We start from the raw sequence: 15,929 nt of genomic DNA, 5'->3' as shown, positions 1-15,929 counted from the left end.
AAAGCCCAAGTCTACCATCTGTATGCCCATCTCAAAAATAGAGAGAAGAAAAAGCAAATGGATCCAAAAACTCATAAAATAAAATCATAAAAACTAAAGCAAAATCAATAAAACAGCAACCAAGAAAGCAACACAAATTTGATTTTTAGTTGAGTTTTGATTAAAAAAACTATATTTTATTATGAACAATTCATTATAATATATTATTTATTTTTACTTTTATGTTTATATAAACAATATTGTCATATTAATACTGTTACCTTTCAATTCATTTTATTGTGACAAGCACTTTAGAATAAAATAATATTTTATCTTTATGTAGAAATGGAGGCTAATTAATTCCAAATAACTGATAATAATTACTGTTGTTTTCAAGATCCTATATATTTTAAGATTTATCCATCTTAAATTATTAACCCAGGGCCCGGAGAGATAGCACAGCGGTGCTAGCCTTGCAAGCAGTCGATCCAGGACCTAAGGTGGTTGGTTCGAATCCCGGTGTCCCATATGGTCCCCCGTGCCTGCCAGGAGCTATTTCTGAGCAGACAGCCAGGAGTAACCTCTGAGCACCGCCGGGTGTGGCCCAAAAACCAAAAAAAAAAAAAAAAAAAAAATTATTAACCCTCTGATCAAAGGTACTGTAATTTTATTTTTCTTATCATAATTTTCCCTGTAGAGATTAAAGTTGGCAATTTTTTGGTTTATTTATCAAAGATTTTTAAGAGAGCATATTAGAAAATATTCTATTAAACAAGACAACTTGCATTAATTACAGTTTGTTGGTGGAAGATATGGTAAGGATTTCTGTGTTTTTATAGAAACTTTTATATCTGACATCATTATGTTGAAATTATAAAAGCCTGGGTTGCCCTCAGAATTACATAGGCCCTCCAGCCTATATCAGAAGACAACTTCTGATACATATCTACTTGTAATAATTAATGCAATTTACAAAAATGAATGTCTTAAAATTCTGTCTAATGATTATGACATATTACCAAAGAAAATACTTTATAAAGTAGAATACATATTAGATTATTCCTTCCACCTTAATATCAAAACAAAGTATGTTATTGTTGTGTTAACTGGCATTTATATACACTTATATGATCAATTCATTAATGGTGACTACTGGTAATGCCATTTGATCAAGTACTTATATGATTCTGATTATGTTATCTTGTATTCACTGCAATGTTATCTTGTATTCACACTGTAAAAGGGAGGAAAGAGTTTTCTCCACTTATCCTGTTCACATCATTGCAATAAAATCATTTTCTGATCCTCATATATGTACTTATAAATATTCCTCAAATACTTTTTTCTTTAAACTTTCCCTGTGGACAAGATGGTGGCTGTATTTTACACTATCATAATATCCTTTGTTACATCCCATCCACTACACACATAAAAGTGAAAAAAAGACCATGAAAATTTTGTGGTTCAGCAAAATTATTTCAACAAGTAAACATTGAAGTAGAGTCCTAAATTGAGTTCTAAGTTCTTGTTTCACTAATTCTCTTCTCCTTAGATGCTAAATAGAATGCTACACATTTAATTTTTAACATAAAATTTAATCAAAAGTTTTCATTTACATTTTTATTGGGATGCGATGTTTGGGTCACATTCAGCAGTATTCAAAGGTTACTTTTTTCTCTTCATTGAGAAATCACTCCTGGTGGTGCCAGGGGACTATGAAGAATGTCAGGGATCTAACTGCATGCAGGGCAAATCCTATCATTTCTGCACACCAAAGTACTTACTTACTTACTTACTTACTTACTTACTTACTTACTTACTTACTTACTTACTTACTTACTTACTTACTTACTTTTCTCAATTTTCTTTGTGCTTCTGTCCTCAGAGCAGTAGCCACTTTGAAAACTTTACATTATTTTACATTATTAACTCTAGTTCTTTATGAAGCATAAATACATTCTGTTTTGATAACTATAGAGACATATATACAGGCATGAGAGATATTATAGAGGTGCTCGCTTACCATACTGTTAACAATTTTATTTCCCTGGAACTTTGTAGTTTTCTCTGAGAAACACCAGAACTGATCCTTGAGAATAAAGTCAAGAGTAAATCTAGAAACTGTCTGGTGAGACTCAACCCTAATATTGACCCTAATGCAATATGGACTATTAAAACCTATTAATATTAACTATAAACTAATTATCAATAGGTTCTGATCACTTTAGTATTCTGTTTATTTTGTTTATCTCAAACATTTCTAGAGGAAAATAATAAAAACTGTGTATTAAATTCATTTTGGCATTTATTTTGGCATGCCACTGTTCTTAAGATTTTTTCATATATAATTATTTTATGTTATATTTGTATTTTTGTGTTATTTTATGTTCAAGGCTTTGAGATATTAACTCTGCATATTTAAAGTTAGTTCTTATATAAAATTATAGGATTCTACTTTATTAAGCTTAAAATTTATGTATTTGCCAGTAATAAAAAATTAAATAATAATAGAAATAAAATACTTTACTGACTTTAAAAATTGTACTAATGTAAATCCTGAATGGAGTAAAAATGTATAAATTAGTTTAAGTTGTATTAGTTAATGAAATTTACAAAAAACGCATTGCAGACTTTCAATAAATGCTATGATTGTGACTAGTTTATGGATGACAAAAATCTTGTTTTAGTATTCAGTAATAAAAAATTTAAAGAATAACAGAAAATAAAATATTTTCTGAGCTTAAAAATTATAGTATTGTAGAACCTGGATTAAGTAAATATCTTTTATTTTTTTTTTTTTTTTGGTTTTCCGGACCACACCCGTTTGATGCTCAGGGGTTACTCCTGGGTAAGAGCTCAGAAATTGTCCCTGGCTTGGGGGGACCATATGGGACACCAGGGGATCGAATCACGGTCTTTCCTTGGCTAGCGCTTGCAAGGCAGACACCTTACCTCTAGCGCCACCTCGCCGGCCCCATTATCCTTTTTAAAGTATATTTCTAATTAAAGGTTAAAGTTAGAACAGTCTATTACTTTTGCTATATAATCAGGATAGCATGTAAGTTCACAACATATTCTATCACAATTTCTAATTCTAACGTTTAGTAATTTAATATATTAAAGTTTACAATATTATTTGTTAATATCATAGACATTTAATATCCGTTTTATTATTTAATTATAAACTTTATAAATACAAATATTTCCTTGAAAAATAAATTAAATGAATTAGCTTGGGTAATTACTTTTCTTTTTTATTAAAATTTATATCATAAGGTTATAACATGTTAAATTTACATCAAGCATAGGTTTTTTTAGTGTTTTTGCTCATCACTGTCATTAAGTGCCCAAGGTCTTTCATCTCTGTTTTTATGCCACCTCTTGACAGCTTTTCTTCCTTCTTACTTAACACCCAGGATTTGTTATTTGACTATTATGTTTTTGTTAAATACTATTATTTCCCTTAACCATAGCCCATGTCCTCCTCTTTCTTCATATATGCAACATGTTACTTCAGGTTTATAATATTGTTTCTGTCTTCCACAACTCCCTCTTCCAAATTAGCATTATCAGTCCATAATCCAATGCTTTAATTTTATTTTGATTAATATTGCCCATATACTTAATAGGCTTTCCTATATGCCATATATGAGTGAGTTCATCTTATATATTTCCTTTACTTTCTGGATTTTTTTTACCTAGTATCATATACTAGGTATATCTCCACAGCCAATTGTATTCAAGTTTTCTCAAGTTATATGATTTTATTATATTTTTTTGGTGTGGCTGAATTGTTTTCCATTGTATTTATAGACAAGCTACTTTATCCTTTATTTTTCTTGATATTGTACTATGAGCTACAATTAATATAGATGTTCATTTATCCGATTAAATTATTATTTTGTATTTTGGAGGTAGATGACTCTAAATGGTATGGCTAGGTTAAATGGAATCTTGAAACTCACACTATAAAAAAGACAGAGTACTTGATAATTCTTTTTATGCAAAATAATTTATAAAGTAAGTTGTTATTTCAAAACGTTTTGTAAAAATGCTAGCTTTTAGTAAGATCCGCTGACATATACAAGAGGAAAGTCTCAAATTTAATGAAGGAAAAGTTGCTTGAGCTATTAACTGAGTGGAAAGACTCAGAAGTTTGGAATTATAGGTTGAAAAATTCAGTTTCTACCTTCAGAACAGCTGAAGTAACAGGAAATACCTTGACTTTCTTTTAGTCTTCTGAAAAAAAATAATTTTTTCTTAAAAATGAACTGTGACTCTCCTAAGCTGAAACTGCATGCTCTACCCTACGAACATGTGTTACCATTCTTCCAGTCTCAAGGCCAGAAAGTCATCAGTTCTGATATAGGGCTGTCCTCTGATCCCAATGCCACTTTGATGCACTAGTGTCCTCATGAAAACAGTCCAATATATATCTCCTATTTATGGGAAGGTAGGGCATAGCACTTCTATTTTTCATTGTATACAGTCTCAAAACTCAGTTGACCTAACAGAGTTACTAGTTAAGAGTTTTCTTAGCATACTCAAATAACCAGCATATTAGGAAAATAGCTTGAAATTCAGATGTACTCTTAATCACCATTATGTAGAAACAACTCAAATCACTTCTCAAATAATAAGGAACCTGAAATTTTAGTATTAAAAACCACAAAAATCAAAGGTAAGTTGGGAAACTAAGAGTATTGACTACAGATATGGATGAGGAGAAAAACCTAAGAAAATCTCGAAGTCTTTCAAAATGCTTGAGCCTGGTTAATGGACACCTAAAATTAATACTCAGTGCATTGGCAATATAAATTAAGGAAATAGAACCAGTGAAATTAATCAATAAGTATATAAGACATGCAACCAACTCAAAGAACTCTTTAAGAAGAAATGAAATTGAAGAATTTAAAGAAAATGCTAGCAAACCATAGTAGCAGAATTGGACAGGAGGTGAATTATGTAGATGAACATGGAGACAAATTACAAGACAACATGGATATAGAAGTCAAAAAAGAAAAGAGAGGCAAAAGGATGAAAGAAAGGTGCCTAATGAGCAAACAGAAATAATCACTTTGTTATAGAAATACCAGAAGTTGAGGGCAAAGGGGACGGGGACAAACAAGTAATGGATGAGATAAAGAAAAGAACTTTCCCATTTTCTGGAAAGAGGCAGCTACACAAATTTCAAGGCCAAAAAGTTTTAAACAAAATAGACTCAAGCATTACAACACCAAGATTTATGCTAATCATAACGGGAAAAAACCAGAGACCAACTTCTTAAAGGAGTAAGGGAGAAGAAAAACCTTAAATATAAAAAAAAAAAAAAGAACATAATAGTCACATCAGAACTCCCATGTAAAAAGGGAGTTTTCCCAGGCATGAAAAGAGACATATTCAAATTATTAAGTGAACTTTTTAATCTAGAGTCAACTATCCAGCAAATATCTCATTTATATTGGAGAGAGGAAAAAATATTTTCTGACAAAAATGATTTGGCAACATTTTCAATAACCAAACCAACTCTAATGAACTACCGGAAGGTAATTTATATAAACAAAATAACCAATAATAAAAAACAACAACCTTAAACAATATAATGAGACAGCAACTTTTTTTCAATAGTTTCCTTGAATTTCAATAGACTAAACTCTCCTATCTAAATGCAGAGTTGAGGGTTAGAACAGGAAACAAAACTCATCCACTTGCTGTTTAGAGGAAACATCTCCTGATAGACACATAATCAGAGAAAAATTATAGAAAGAAAGACACTGAAAAACACAAATTGGAACAGCCATACATATATCAGAACAAATTTCATCATACATTAAGAAAGTAGTTTTGGGGCCGGAGAGATAGCACAGTGGCGTTTGCCTTGCAAGCAGCCGATCCAGGACCTAAGGTGGTTGGTTCGAATCCCGGCGTCCCATATGCCTCCCCTCCCCCCCCCCCCCCCCCCCCCGTGCCTGCCAGGAGCTATTTCTGAGCAGATAGCCAGTAACCCCTGAGCACAGCCGGGTGTGGCCCAAAAACCCCCCCCCCCAAAAAAAAAAAGAAAGAAAGTAGTTTTATCAAACATTCATAGCGATACTGCCATTGATCTTTAAATTCTTCCAAACTATACAAGATATGGGAAATTTTCCTAATACCTTTTATGTAGATAATTTAATGCTAATTCCCAGTGCTGACAGATAAACTATAAGAGAGAAACTATAAGAGAGAAAACTACAGACCAATTTCATGAATAAGCATCAATGCAAAAATCCTCAAACAAAACCTTAACAGGGTTAACAGGGGCCAGAGTGATAAAGTAAAGGTAGGGTGTTTGCCTTGTACTGCTGACCCCGGTCTGACTTCGTTGTGATCTTCAGTATCCCATATGTTCCCACAAGCCAGGAGCAATTTCTGAGCTCATAGCCAGGAGTAACCCCTGAGCGTCACCGAGTGTGGCCCAAACACACACACACACACACACACACACACACACACACACACACACACACACACACACACCTGAACAAACTGAATACAACAGCATGTCAAAAAATATACATCACATTTAAGTGCATTTCAACTTAGAGATACAAGAATGGTTCAATATACACAAATCAATTAACATCAGCCTCTTCAACCTAGGATGTCGGTACAATAGGATAACCACTTGTAAGAAATTAAAGTTGGATCCATATCTCACACCTTACATAAAAGTCAACATAAAGTGGATCAAAGACCTTGATATCAGACTTGAATCTATAAAGTATATTAAGGAAAACATAAGCAGAACACTCCAAGAAGTAGACCTCGGGGGAGTTTTCAATGAGGGCAAAGGGTACAAAATAACATCTCAACAAATGGGACTACATCAATCTAAAAGTTTTCTGTATGGCAAAAGAAACACAGGCTAAAAATAAAAGACAACTGATTGAGAAAAAATATTTTCACTCAACACATCATATACAGGTTGGATATCTAGGATATACAAAGTACTCACAAATATTAACCCCTCAAAATCTAAAAACTGTCCAAAAATTGGGGAGAGGTAATAAACCGACATCTCTCTGAGGAAGATCAACAGATGGCCAGCAGGCACAGGAAAAATGCTCATAATTTCTTATTATTAGAGACATCCAAATTAAAATGACAATGATATACCAGTGAGGATGGCAGATATCAAAAATACTGGAAACAACCTGAAAGGCAACTCTCATCCACTTCTAGTGGGAGTGCTACCTGACTCAACCCATATTGAAAACAGTATGGAGGTTCTCGGCAAACTCTGAATCAAGCTGCCATATGTCCCAAAAAATCCACTTTTGAGTATCTATGCACAGAACAGAAAAGCATTAATTCAAAAGGATATATGCACATCACTCTTCATATCAACACTCAGTATAATAAATAAGAGTTGAAATAGACCTAGTTGTACACAGACAGATGAGTGGATCATGAAGGTGTGGTCTATATATAAATAAAATAGAACACTACACAATTATAAGAAATGATAGAATCATGCAATTATCTGCAACATGGATGGAACCAGAAGATTTTATGTTAACTGAAGTAAACCACAAGAATAAATATATGATGTCACTTAAATATAGTATTTAGAGTAAATAAAGCAATAAGGATTATCTAAAACACAACACCAGATTATATCAAAGAGAATAAAAGAAATTGTGTGGAGGAAGAGATGTGAAATAATTGGGGACAGGGGCCAAAAAAACTTGGGTGCATTAGCAGTGTTAAGAAAGACAGAACTAAATATTCAAGAAATGGAGTCTACAAAACAATGAAATAAGGAGACCCAAACATTAACAACCAAACTGTAAATGGGGCCTATTATGAAAGCAGGTTGGGGCGAGTTGGTAGTGGTATAGGACGGATTCTAGGAACATTGGTGGAAGAAGGTTGATACAAATGGTGGAATTGGTGTTCAACATTGAATTTCTAAAACTTAACTATGAATAACTTTGGAAATTACCTGATTTAAATTTAAAATTTGTAATAATTTGTACCTTATCACTCTATCAAAGGGTGAATGAATTAGCCCCATTAATAAGATAATACTAATTACTTTCCAATAATATCCTATAAATTAGAAAATATAAATGCACAAGTATAAATGTTTATGCTTACCTGGTATGTTATCAAGTTTTATGTAGTTTCCTGGCTTACTATAAACCATGGCCTTTCAATTGCTTGAGCTTTACTGTGGTGTTTAAAAATATCGATATCTTTAGATCACTCTGCCCAGACTTGACAGGATATAGATTAACACTCAGGTGGACACAATCTAGAACTTTTCTTCAGATGTTCATTGTGAAATATAATATGTAAGATATTTTATGATATCATTTTAGCATAAAAATTTGCAATAACCTAATATTGATTTATAGTGTCTTCCATGATATAAGAAACCATTAATAATGTGGTCAAAAATTGTGGAAATTACTTGAGGGCCAACTGGGCCCCTCTTTTCTTTCTATCTTTCTTTCTGCCTTCTTTTTCTTAATTTTTTCTTTTATTCTTTCCCTCTATTTCTTCTGCCTACTATTTCTCTTTCTCTTTTTTCCACATCCTTTCCTTTGCTGCCTGTTTTTTTTTCCTTCTTAGAAAATGGTTTAGTGAGATCAACAAATGTAAATAAGTTATGCTAACATATTAAAGTAGGAAAGAATACTTAAGTTCTCTTTAAGATGAAGAATATTCCTAGTGTTCTATTTGGATATTATGTGAGAGAAGAAAATACTTGAATGAATGTAAAAAGAAAAAAGAAATAAAGCATGAGGTGGAAAGAAGCAGTTGAATTAAGAAATGGTTAAGAGAGTTGATAAGGGTTGAGATAGAGTCAACCCTGATGGTTTTCACTTGAAATAATCTATAAATAGATTCATGTCATCAGAATATTCAGAAACGAACTTGTAAAATTTAAAAAGTTAAGTTTTTAAAATGTTTAAATTAATTTAAAAAGAAAAATAATCCTAGAAAGTGCTATAAAATCCACTATTTTCAACCAAATAGAATTACCAAAATCATAAAACAAAAATGAGACAGAAAAGGCCCTAGAAAAGAGGTATTTTTCCTGCATATGTTGATTAAATATCTTGTGTATAATGCATGTTAAAACACATCAATATAATAAACAATGATATGGTCATAAAATAATAACTTCAATTTAGTGAAATATTTCATATTTATATGATGGCTTAAAATGCAATTGTGATTATATGTTTATATTTACTAATTAGGCAGTGGAAATAAGAGGGGGGGTTAATAAGTTTTTTATTTTTAACAAATTGAGAGTCATCTAAAAATGGTACTTCTTTGCCAGTTCTCTGTTGTACTGATTATGGAAGGAGACTTTTGGGAAAGGCTTTCCCCAAGGTTTTTACCATTTTGCATCATTCCCTTTATAGATAGATTATAAATAAGTAAATGATCATTTATTGCTAGAGAGACAATGAAATGGCCAACTGTGTTCGAGAAAAATGGAACAAGAAAACAACACTTGATTTTTACTGGCCTTGCAAATTTGGAGTTAGGACTTTTGTGTATTAACTTTTCACTGAACAATTTCTAAGGCATAACTTTTACTTATTATGAGAGTCAAATCCCAGTTGCATCAAGAAACAAACAATAACAACAACAAAAAGAAAACTAAAGAAAATTCAAACTCTACATTAAACAGGTAAGACCTTTCCTTTTTTCTTCTAAAATTAATCAAAAATATATTTTGAATGCTTTTAATATTATTGCAAGATATATTCTCAAACTAAAAAGAGAATTATAAAAAATTAATATGATAGTCAAGTGTAACTATGCATAAGTAGAGGAAAAGATATATCATTATAAAAATTTCCAATAAGATTAAAAATATGAATTTATCTCAAATTCTCAGAAAGCAGAGAAGATACTGTTTTGAGATGGATATTGATAGAAATAGTACTTTTCTTCTTCATTTTTTATTTTATTTTCTTATGTGCTCTGGAACCCCTGGTAATGTTCAGGAACTGATCTCAGATCTCGAGCAGTTGTATTTTAGTTAGATAAGAAGAAAGTGTATTATTCACATTAACAAACTCTATGGTTCAAAGTCTCTAAAAGAATGATTCTCATGATTTAAAATAATATTTTTCAGAAAGAACAAAAGTGTTTTCATGAATTTAATACAAAGGGAAGAAGTTGTATTTGACCAGAAATTTAATTATTAGAATTATTAGTACTATCATTAGAATATTACCATTATTTTATGCTTGATAAGATGTTCAATGAAGAGTGACTATAAAATTTATTACAGACAAGAAAACACAGATATTTGGTTTTTAACTGGCTGGAATTCTTAGATTAAAATGTTTCTGAAAAGTGAGTTGAGGGCACTGATTCCAGGAATTAAAAGCACAAACTTTACATATCTTGAGAAAAGTAGGCACGGGTGAACAAAAATCCATAAAAAATTAGTTAATAGGCTATGTGATATTTTCATTAGCCTAGAATCAAGAAATAATATGCATGTTTACTTAGATTTAGGGAAAACTCAAAATTGTGCTTTACAATACTTTTCACATTCAACTTTTCCAGTTATCCACTAGAGTCTGAAATTTCACCATGAAAGATTTATTCATGTAACTAAAAAATTTGTATTCTCCCAAATTCTTGAAAGTTGTCCATAGGTGATAATCTCCTCCAGAAATATCTAAATCATCCTAAATGGAAGTATTATTGCAAATTATTAAATAATATGGTCAGAGAGCTAACTGAGCGATCAGAGACAGCACCTAATTATTAGGCACTGAAACTGATATTTCTTGTGTGATAAAATAAATATTGCCAGGAGTGAAGTCTGAGCCCTCTCAGCACTGTTTGAAATCACCCTCATACACACACAGAGAACATAAATAAATACTGTCTATCTTAGTTATGCCTTTCTTTCAGATATTTTGTTTCTTATGAAGCTGGCCTGCTAGAGTAATTCCACAGAAAGAATAAACTATATTACATATAAGATATATATTTACTGTTTTTCCCTTGTTATAAACACACACCATGCATATACACACATGTACACAATATGAAATTTGAAACACTAAAAGGATAGTTAAGGAATGATGAGATTGAGAATAGATTCCTAAAATTTTGTCATCATTTGGATAGCAGACACATCTTTAAATACCAAAGTAAAGTAATTCTTAAAAAATTTCCAAAATACTGATCTTAAAAAGGGAAAATACTTTTTATATTTTATTTCTGTGGTTAAAGAAATGTTCATATTTGGGTTTCAGTAATAGAATATATACTACCTTTCATCAGTGCAACTTTTATTTTCACCACCAAGTTCCCAATTTCTTTCATTCTCACCCCCTTGCCTTTATCCCGGACAGGCATTCTGCTTCTCTTTCTTACTATCATTGTTTTGGTAGTTGTCAGTGCAGTTACTGTTCTGTGGCATGCTTTGTGGAAATCTTTGTAGCATGCTTCATATCATGGGCTTGTCCTCTTGACCCTCATCTCTAATGTCTCTGGATATTATTACCATATTGTCTTTTATTTTTTTTATATCCCACAGCTTAATGAGACTATTCTATGCCTATCCACTTCCCTCTTACTAATTTCACTCAGCATAATAATCTGTTAGGAAAAATTAAGTCATGAATTTTGCCTATACATAAAAGGACATGGAGAGGGATAGTGTCTTGAGATATTTTGTACCCTCTAATCATACAATCTTTGTTGGTCTTGAGCCATTTCTCTTAGTAATACACCTGTAGTTCTTTATGCATTATTATAAGGGTTTGATGTCTCTTCTATGTGTACTTGATTTGAATCTATGATAGAAAAATTTTTAAGAGAGTGACAATTGATATGAAGTTTTCTTGTGTCACAGAAAGGACAATAAAAAGCTAATTGATTTGGGGCCTGAGTGAATGCACAAGTAGTAAGGTGTCTGCCTTGCTGACACTAGCCTAGGAGGGAACACAGTTTGATCCCTGGCATCCCATATGGTCCCCCAAGCCAGGAACGATTTCAGAGCACATAGCCAGGAATAACTTCTGAGCATCACAGGGTGTGGCCAAAAAAAAAAGACTAATTGATGTATTTGATGTTACCTCACCATTATAGAAAATTAAATTAGAACCTTGGTTTGTTTGTTTTTTAAACTCCTTTTGACTATAAATGGTGGATATCAAATAGAAAAACAAGTAGTCAAAGTGATAGCATAGTGGGTAGGGATTATACCTAACATGCAATTTCCCTGGGTTCTATCTCTGGTATCCCAAAGTGTGCCCTAAATCCTCCAGGATTCTGAGTATAGAGATGAGTAATCCATGAGGACCACTGACTGTGGCCCCAAAATAAAAAAAAATACAGGGAGAAAATAAATTAATGTACACTAAGTTTGTATTTTCCAGGAAGAGAAAAATATGCTATGCAGGTCACCTTAAAGACTATCTAAATAGAAAAAATATGGGCATCATTTTTATTTCTGTGTCAAAGCCAGAAACACCTTTTTATATATGCAAATTTTGTGATATTCTTAACATAAACTTTTTCTCAAAAGTTATGTTGAAAGCCTTACCCACTAAGATATGACGCAGGAAAAAAACTAAGTGTTTAGAAACATTTAGGTGGCAAAAGGTTACCAAAAAAAATTGAGGGTCGTAAAACTCTGGATTAGTTTTGTAACTATTTTTTGTCTGCAGAGCGAAGTCAATTTATTGAAACAGAACTCATGGGTCAGCCAGTCACAGAAGAGGTCTCCAAAGAGAAGGACCTATCTAGCTTTCTTAAGGGATACGTGTTTAGTATTGTAACTATTTTCTGGACCTTTTTTTTTTTCCTCAGCTATAAGGAAGAATGGCATCATGAGATAAAAGTAAGATACTCCCTAATCTGTAGGTGAATCCCAGTTTTTTTTTTTTTTTTTTTTTTTTTTTTGGTTTTTGGGCCACACCCTGTGACGCTCAGGGGTTACTCCTGGCTATGCGCTCAGAAGTTGCTCCTGGCTTCTTGGGGGACCATATGGGACGCCGGGGGATCGAACCGCGGTCCGTCCTAGGCTAGTGCAGGCACGGCAGGCACCTTACCTCCAGCGCCACCGCCCGGCCCCGAATCCCAGTTTTATTACATATGAATGCTGTGGCAAAATAAACCAATGGTTCCTTTGTCAACTGCCTTGATCATGCATTATTTTTTATAATTAAATATTGTTTATTTATTGTCTTTCTTTCAGATTTTGTTCCTTGTGAAGTTGGTCTGCTAGAGTAATTCCATGGGACGAGGAAACAATATAACCACATTCATTTTCTTGGGTCTTTCTCAGAATAGAGAGGTAGAAGAAATATGTTTCCTGGTCTTCTCCTTGTTCTACACAGTCATTCTTTTGGGAAACCTCCTAATCATATTGACAATTTACTTTGGAAACCTTTATAAGTCTCCTATGTATTTCTTTCTCAGCTTCTTGTCAATAGTGGACATTTGTTTCTCTTCTGCAACAGCTCCTAAGTTGATTGTAGACCTGGTAGCTGAGACCAAGACCATTTCCTATCCAGGGTGCATGGCACAGCTTTTTGCGGTACATTTCTTTGGTTGCACCGAGGTCTTCCTCCTGATTGTCATGGCCTATGATCGTTATGTGGCCATCTGTAAGCCTCTGCACTACATGACCATCATGGATCAGGAGAGATGCTGTAAATTGATCCTGGGAACCTGGATAGGAGGGCTTATACACACGTTGATACAATTGAGTCTGGTTATACAATTACCTTTCTGTGGACCTAATGAGATTGATCACTACTTTTGTGATGTTCATCCTTTGCTGAAACTTGCCTGCAAAGACACATTTGTGGCAGGTGTTGTTGAAACTGCCAATAGTGGCACCATTTCACTAGGGAGCTTTGTAGTCCTGCTCATCTCCTATACCATCATCCTTATCTCCCTGAGAAAGCAGTCAGCAGAAGGCAGACGCAAAGCTCTCTCTACTTGTGGAGCCCACATTGCTGTGGTTGTCATCTTTTTCGGTCCCTGTACCTTCATGTATATGCGTCCTGATACCACCTTCGCAGCGGATAAGATGGTGGCTGTATTTTACACCATCATCACACCCATGTTAAATCCTATGATTTATACACTGAGAAATGCAGAAGTAAAAAATGCAGTGAAGAAAATCTTGACCAAGAAGATGTCCTGGGAGGTTGGTGGTAAATAATTGGAATGAACTATTTAAACAGAATAATCTTAAATTTAATAAAATGTACAATAAGATAAATGGAAATTTATTACTATACTTAGGAAGTTTTGGGGGAAAGAGAGGAGGAAAATACTGCCTTGGTAGAAATGATTCTATTTTTTCAAATGTTTCGCAATTTTACTCTTCTGTATATTTAGATCTAGTATCTTATTAATGTTTTCTTTTTAATAAGGAAGTATTACCATTCTAAACTCAAACACATTCAATGCTTAGTATGGTACATCAAAGGTATATCTTGTTCTTTACAGTAAGTTATCTGAAAACATTATAACATAATTACAAGATACACACAAAATTAAATATATCAGCATGATGCAACTATTCAGTACTGCATACAGTGCATTATTTATAAGACACAACAAGGACACAATTCTTATAAATTAACATGGATTATTGTTCTCAGGTTTGTGCTATTTATACCTGTTAGTGATAGTGACCATCAACTTTTTCTAAGGTTTGGAGTCAAAGGAGCACTGTAAAAACAATGTTAGTGTGGCAATTATCATTTGCATGGGCCCACCAAAGTATGGGGGTCGTGAAAAGGAAAAACTTTGGCCTAACTACAAGGAGACCCTACCCCTGAAGTTTCCTGACAGAAGACCATTGCTAGGTTCCAGGCAAACTAGTTTGTCCAATCCTGGTCATTGTCTGCAGTGCCCATACAGTTATATCTTGGTAGTAGTATCTTATTAATCTTAAATACTCAGCATTATTTCTTTTCTCCTTCACATTATGTTTTAGAAGATTAAATTAAGAGAAAAATTTATTTTGAGGTATTTAAAGCTCTTTTCCAGTGTTTGCTGCAATCATTCCAATGGAAACAATGAATATGTGTCTGCACCATGAGCAAAATTGTCATATCAAAACTGGCACAAGTTGGTGCCAAAGTAGTGTTATAAATAAAAAAAAAAGTGGGGGGAACGCCAAACCCTACCACTCCAGCACCCATACTTTTTCTTGTTTTGTTTTGATTTGTTAGTTTTTGACTTTATTTTCCTTCTCTTTTTTCTTCCACTTTTCTCTTTCTTTTTCACTCTTGTGGTTATTTAAAGATTTATTTTTATTTTTATTTGCTGGGTCCATTTTTTTTCTTTTTTCTTCCATTTTTCTTTTCTTTTTTTTCTCTCTCTCTTCTTTCTTTTTTTGGTAGTTTCACCAAATTTTTTCTCCCCTTTTTCTTATCCATTTTATCTCCAATGACGGTGGAATAGATGCTCAATCTACAACAAGCTGTAAAGTGGAGACCAATTGCACTAGCATACTGGGGGATAGAGGAGGGAGATATGGGATGCATATGGGAACAGGGGCGGAGGGAGGACAGCACTGGTGGTGGGAATGCCCCTCAGTCATTGTCACTATGTACCATAAATGATGCAGTGAAAGATTTGTAATGCACTTTGGTCACAATAAAAATTTAAAAAAAAAGTATTCCTTGTTCTGAATGATCTCTCCAGCCTTTAAAATTTGCTGCTGTTCTGTGTTTGTTCTGTTGTAGAAATTTTCACTACAAACCCAAAATAAAAACTAATGACACACAGTATGAGAAAGGAAAACTCAGGTATATTATGCCAGGGGCACAGCAGATTTCCTGCTTCAACGTTCAGCAAAGGTGAGAGTTCTTTTATAAAATATTCAATAAAGAATGGTCACTTTTAACGGCGAGTTTTTTTGGTTTATATGTTTGTTTTTGTTTGTATTTTTT

At 33.1% G+C, this 15,929-nt stretch overlaps 1 protein-coding gene across 1 annotated transcript; it reads left to right on the top strand.

The window, feature by feature from the left end:
* Positions 1 to 13,249: 13,249 nt before the first annotated feature.
* LOC126017770 (olfactory receptor 4S2-like) lies at positions 13,250 to 14,185 on the top strand. Its single transcript, XM_049779824.1, has one exon. The coding sequence runs from the start codon at positions 13,250 to 13,252 to the stop codon at positions 14,183 to 14,185; it is 936 nt and encodes a 311-aa protein (XP_049635781.1).
* The last annotated feature ends 1,744 nt before the right edge of the window (positions 14,186 to 15,929 follow it).

This window comes from Suncus etruscus, chromosome 9 (genome assembly GCF_024139225.1).
Source record: "Suncus etruscus isolate mSunEtr1 chromosome 9, mSunEtr1.pri.cur, whole genome shotgun sequence".
Lineage (NCBI taxonomy): Eukaryota > Metazoa > Chordata > Mammalia > Eulipotyphla > Soricidae > Suncus > Suncus etruscus.
The sequence above is the reverse complement of the archived record's forward strand: the minus strand, read 5'-3'. Positions and strand labels throughout refer to the sequence as shown.

Coding starts and splice junctions, on each gene's coding strand:
- LOC126017770 (XM_049779824.1), top strand. CDS start 13,250: ATGGGACGAGGAAACAATATAACCACATTCATTTTCTTGGGTCTTTCT.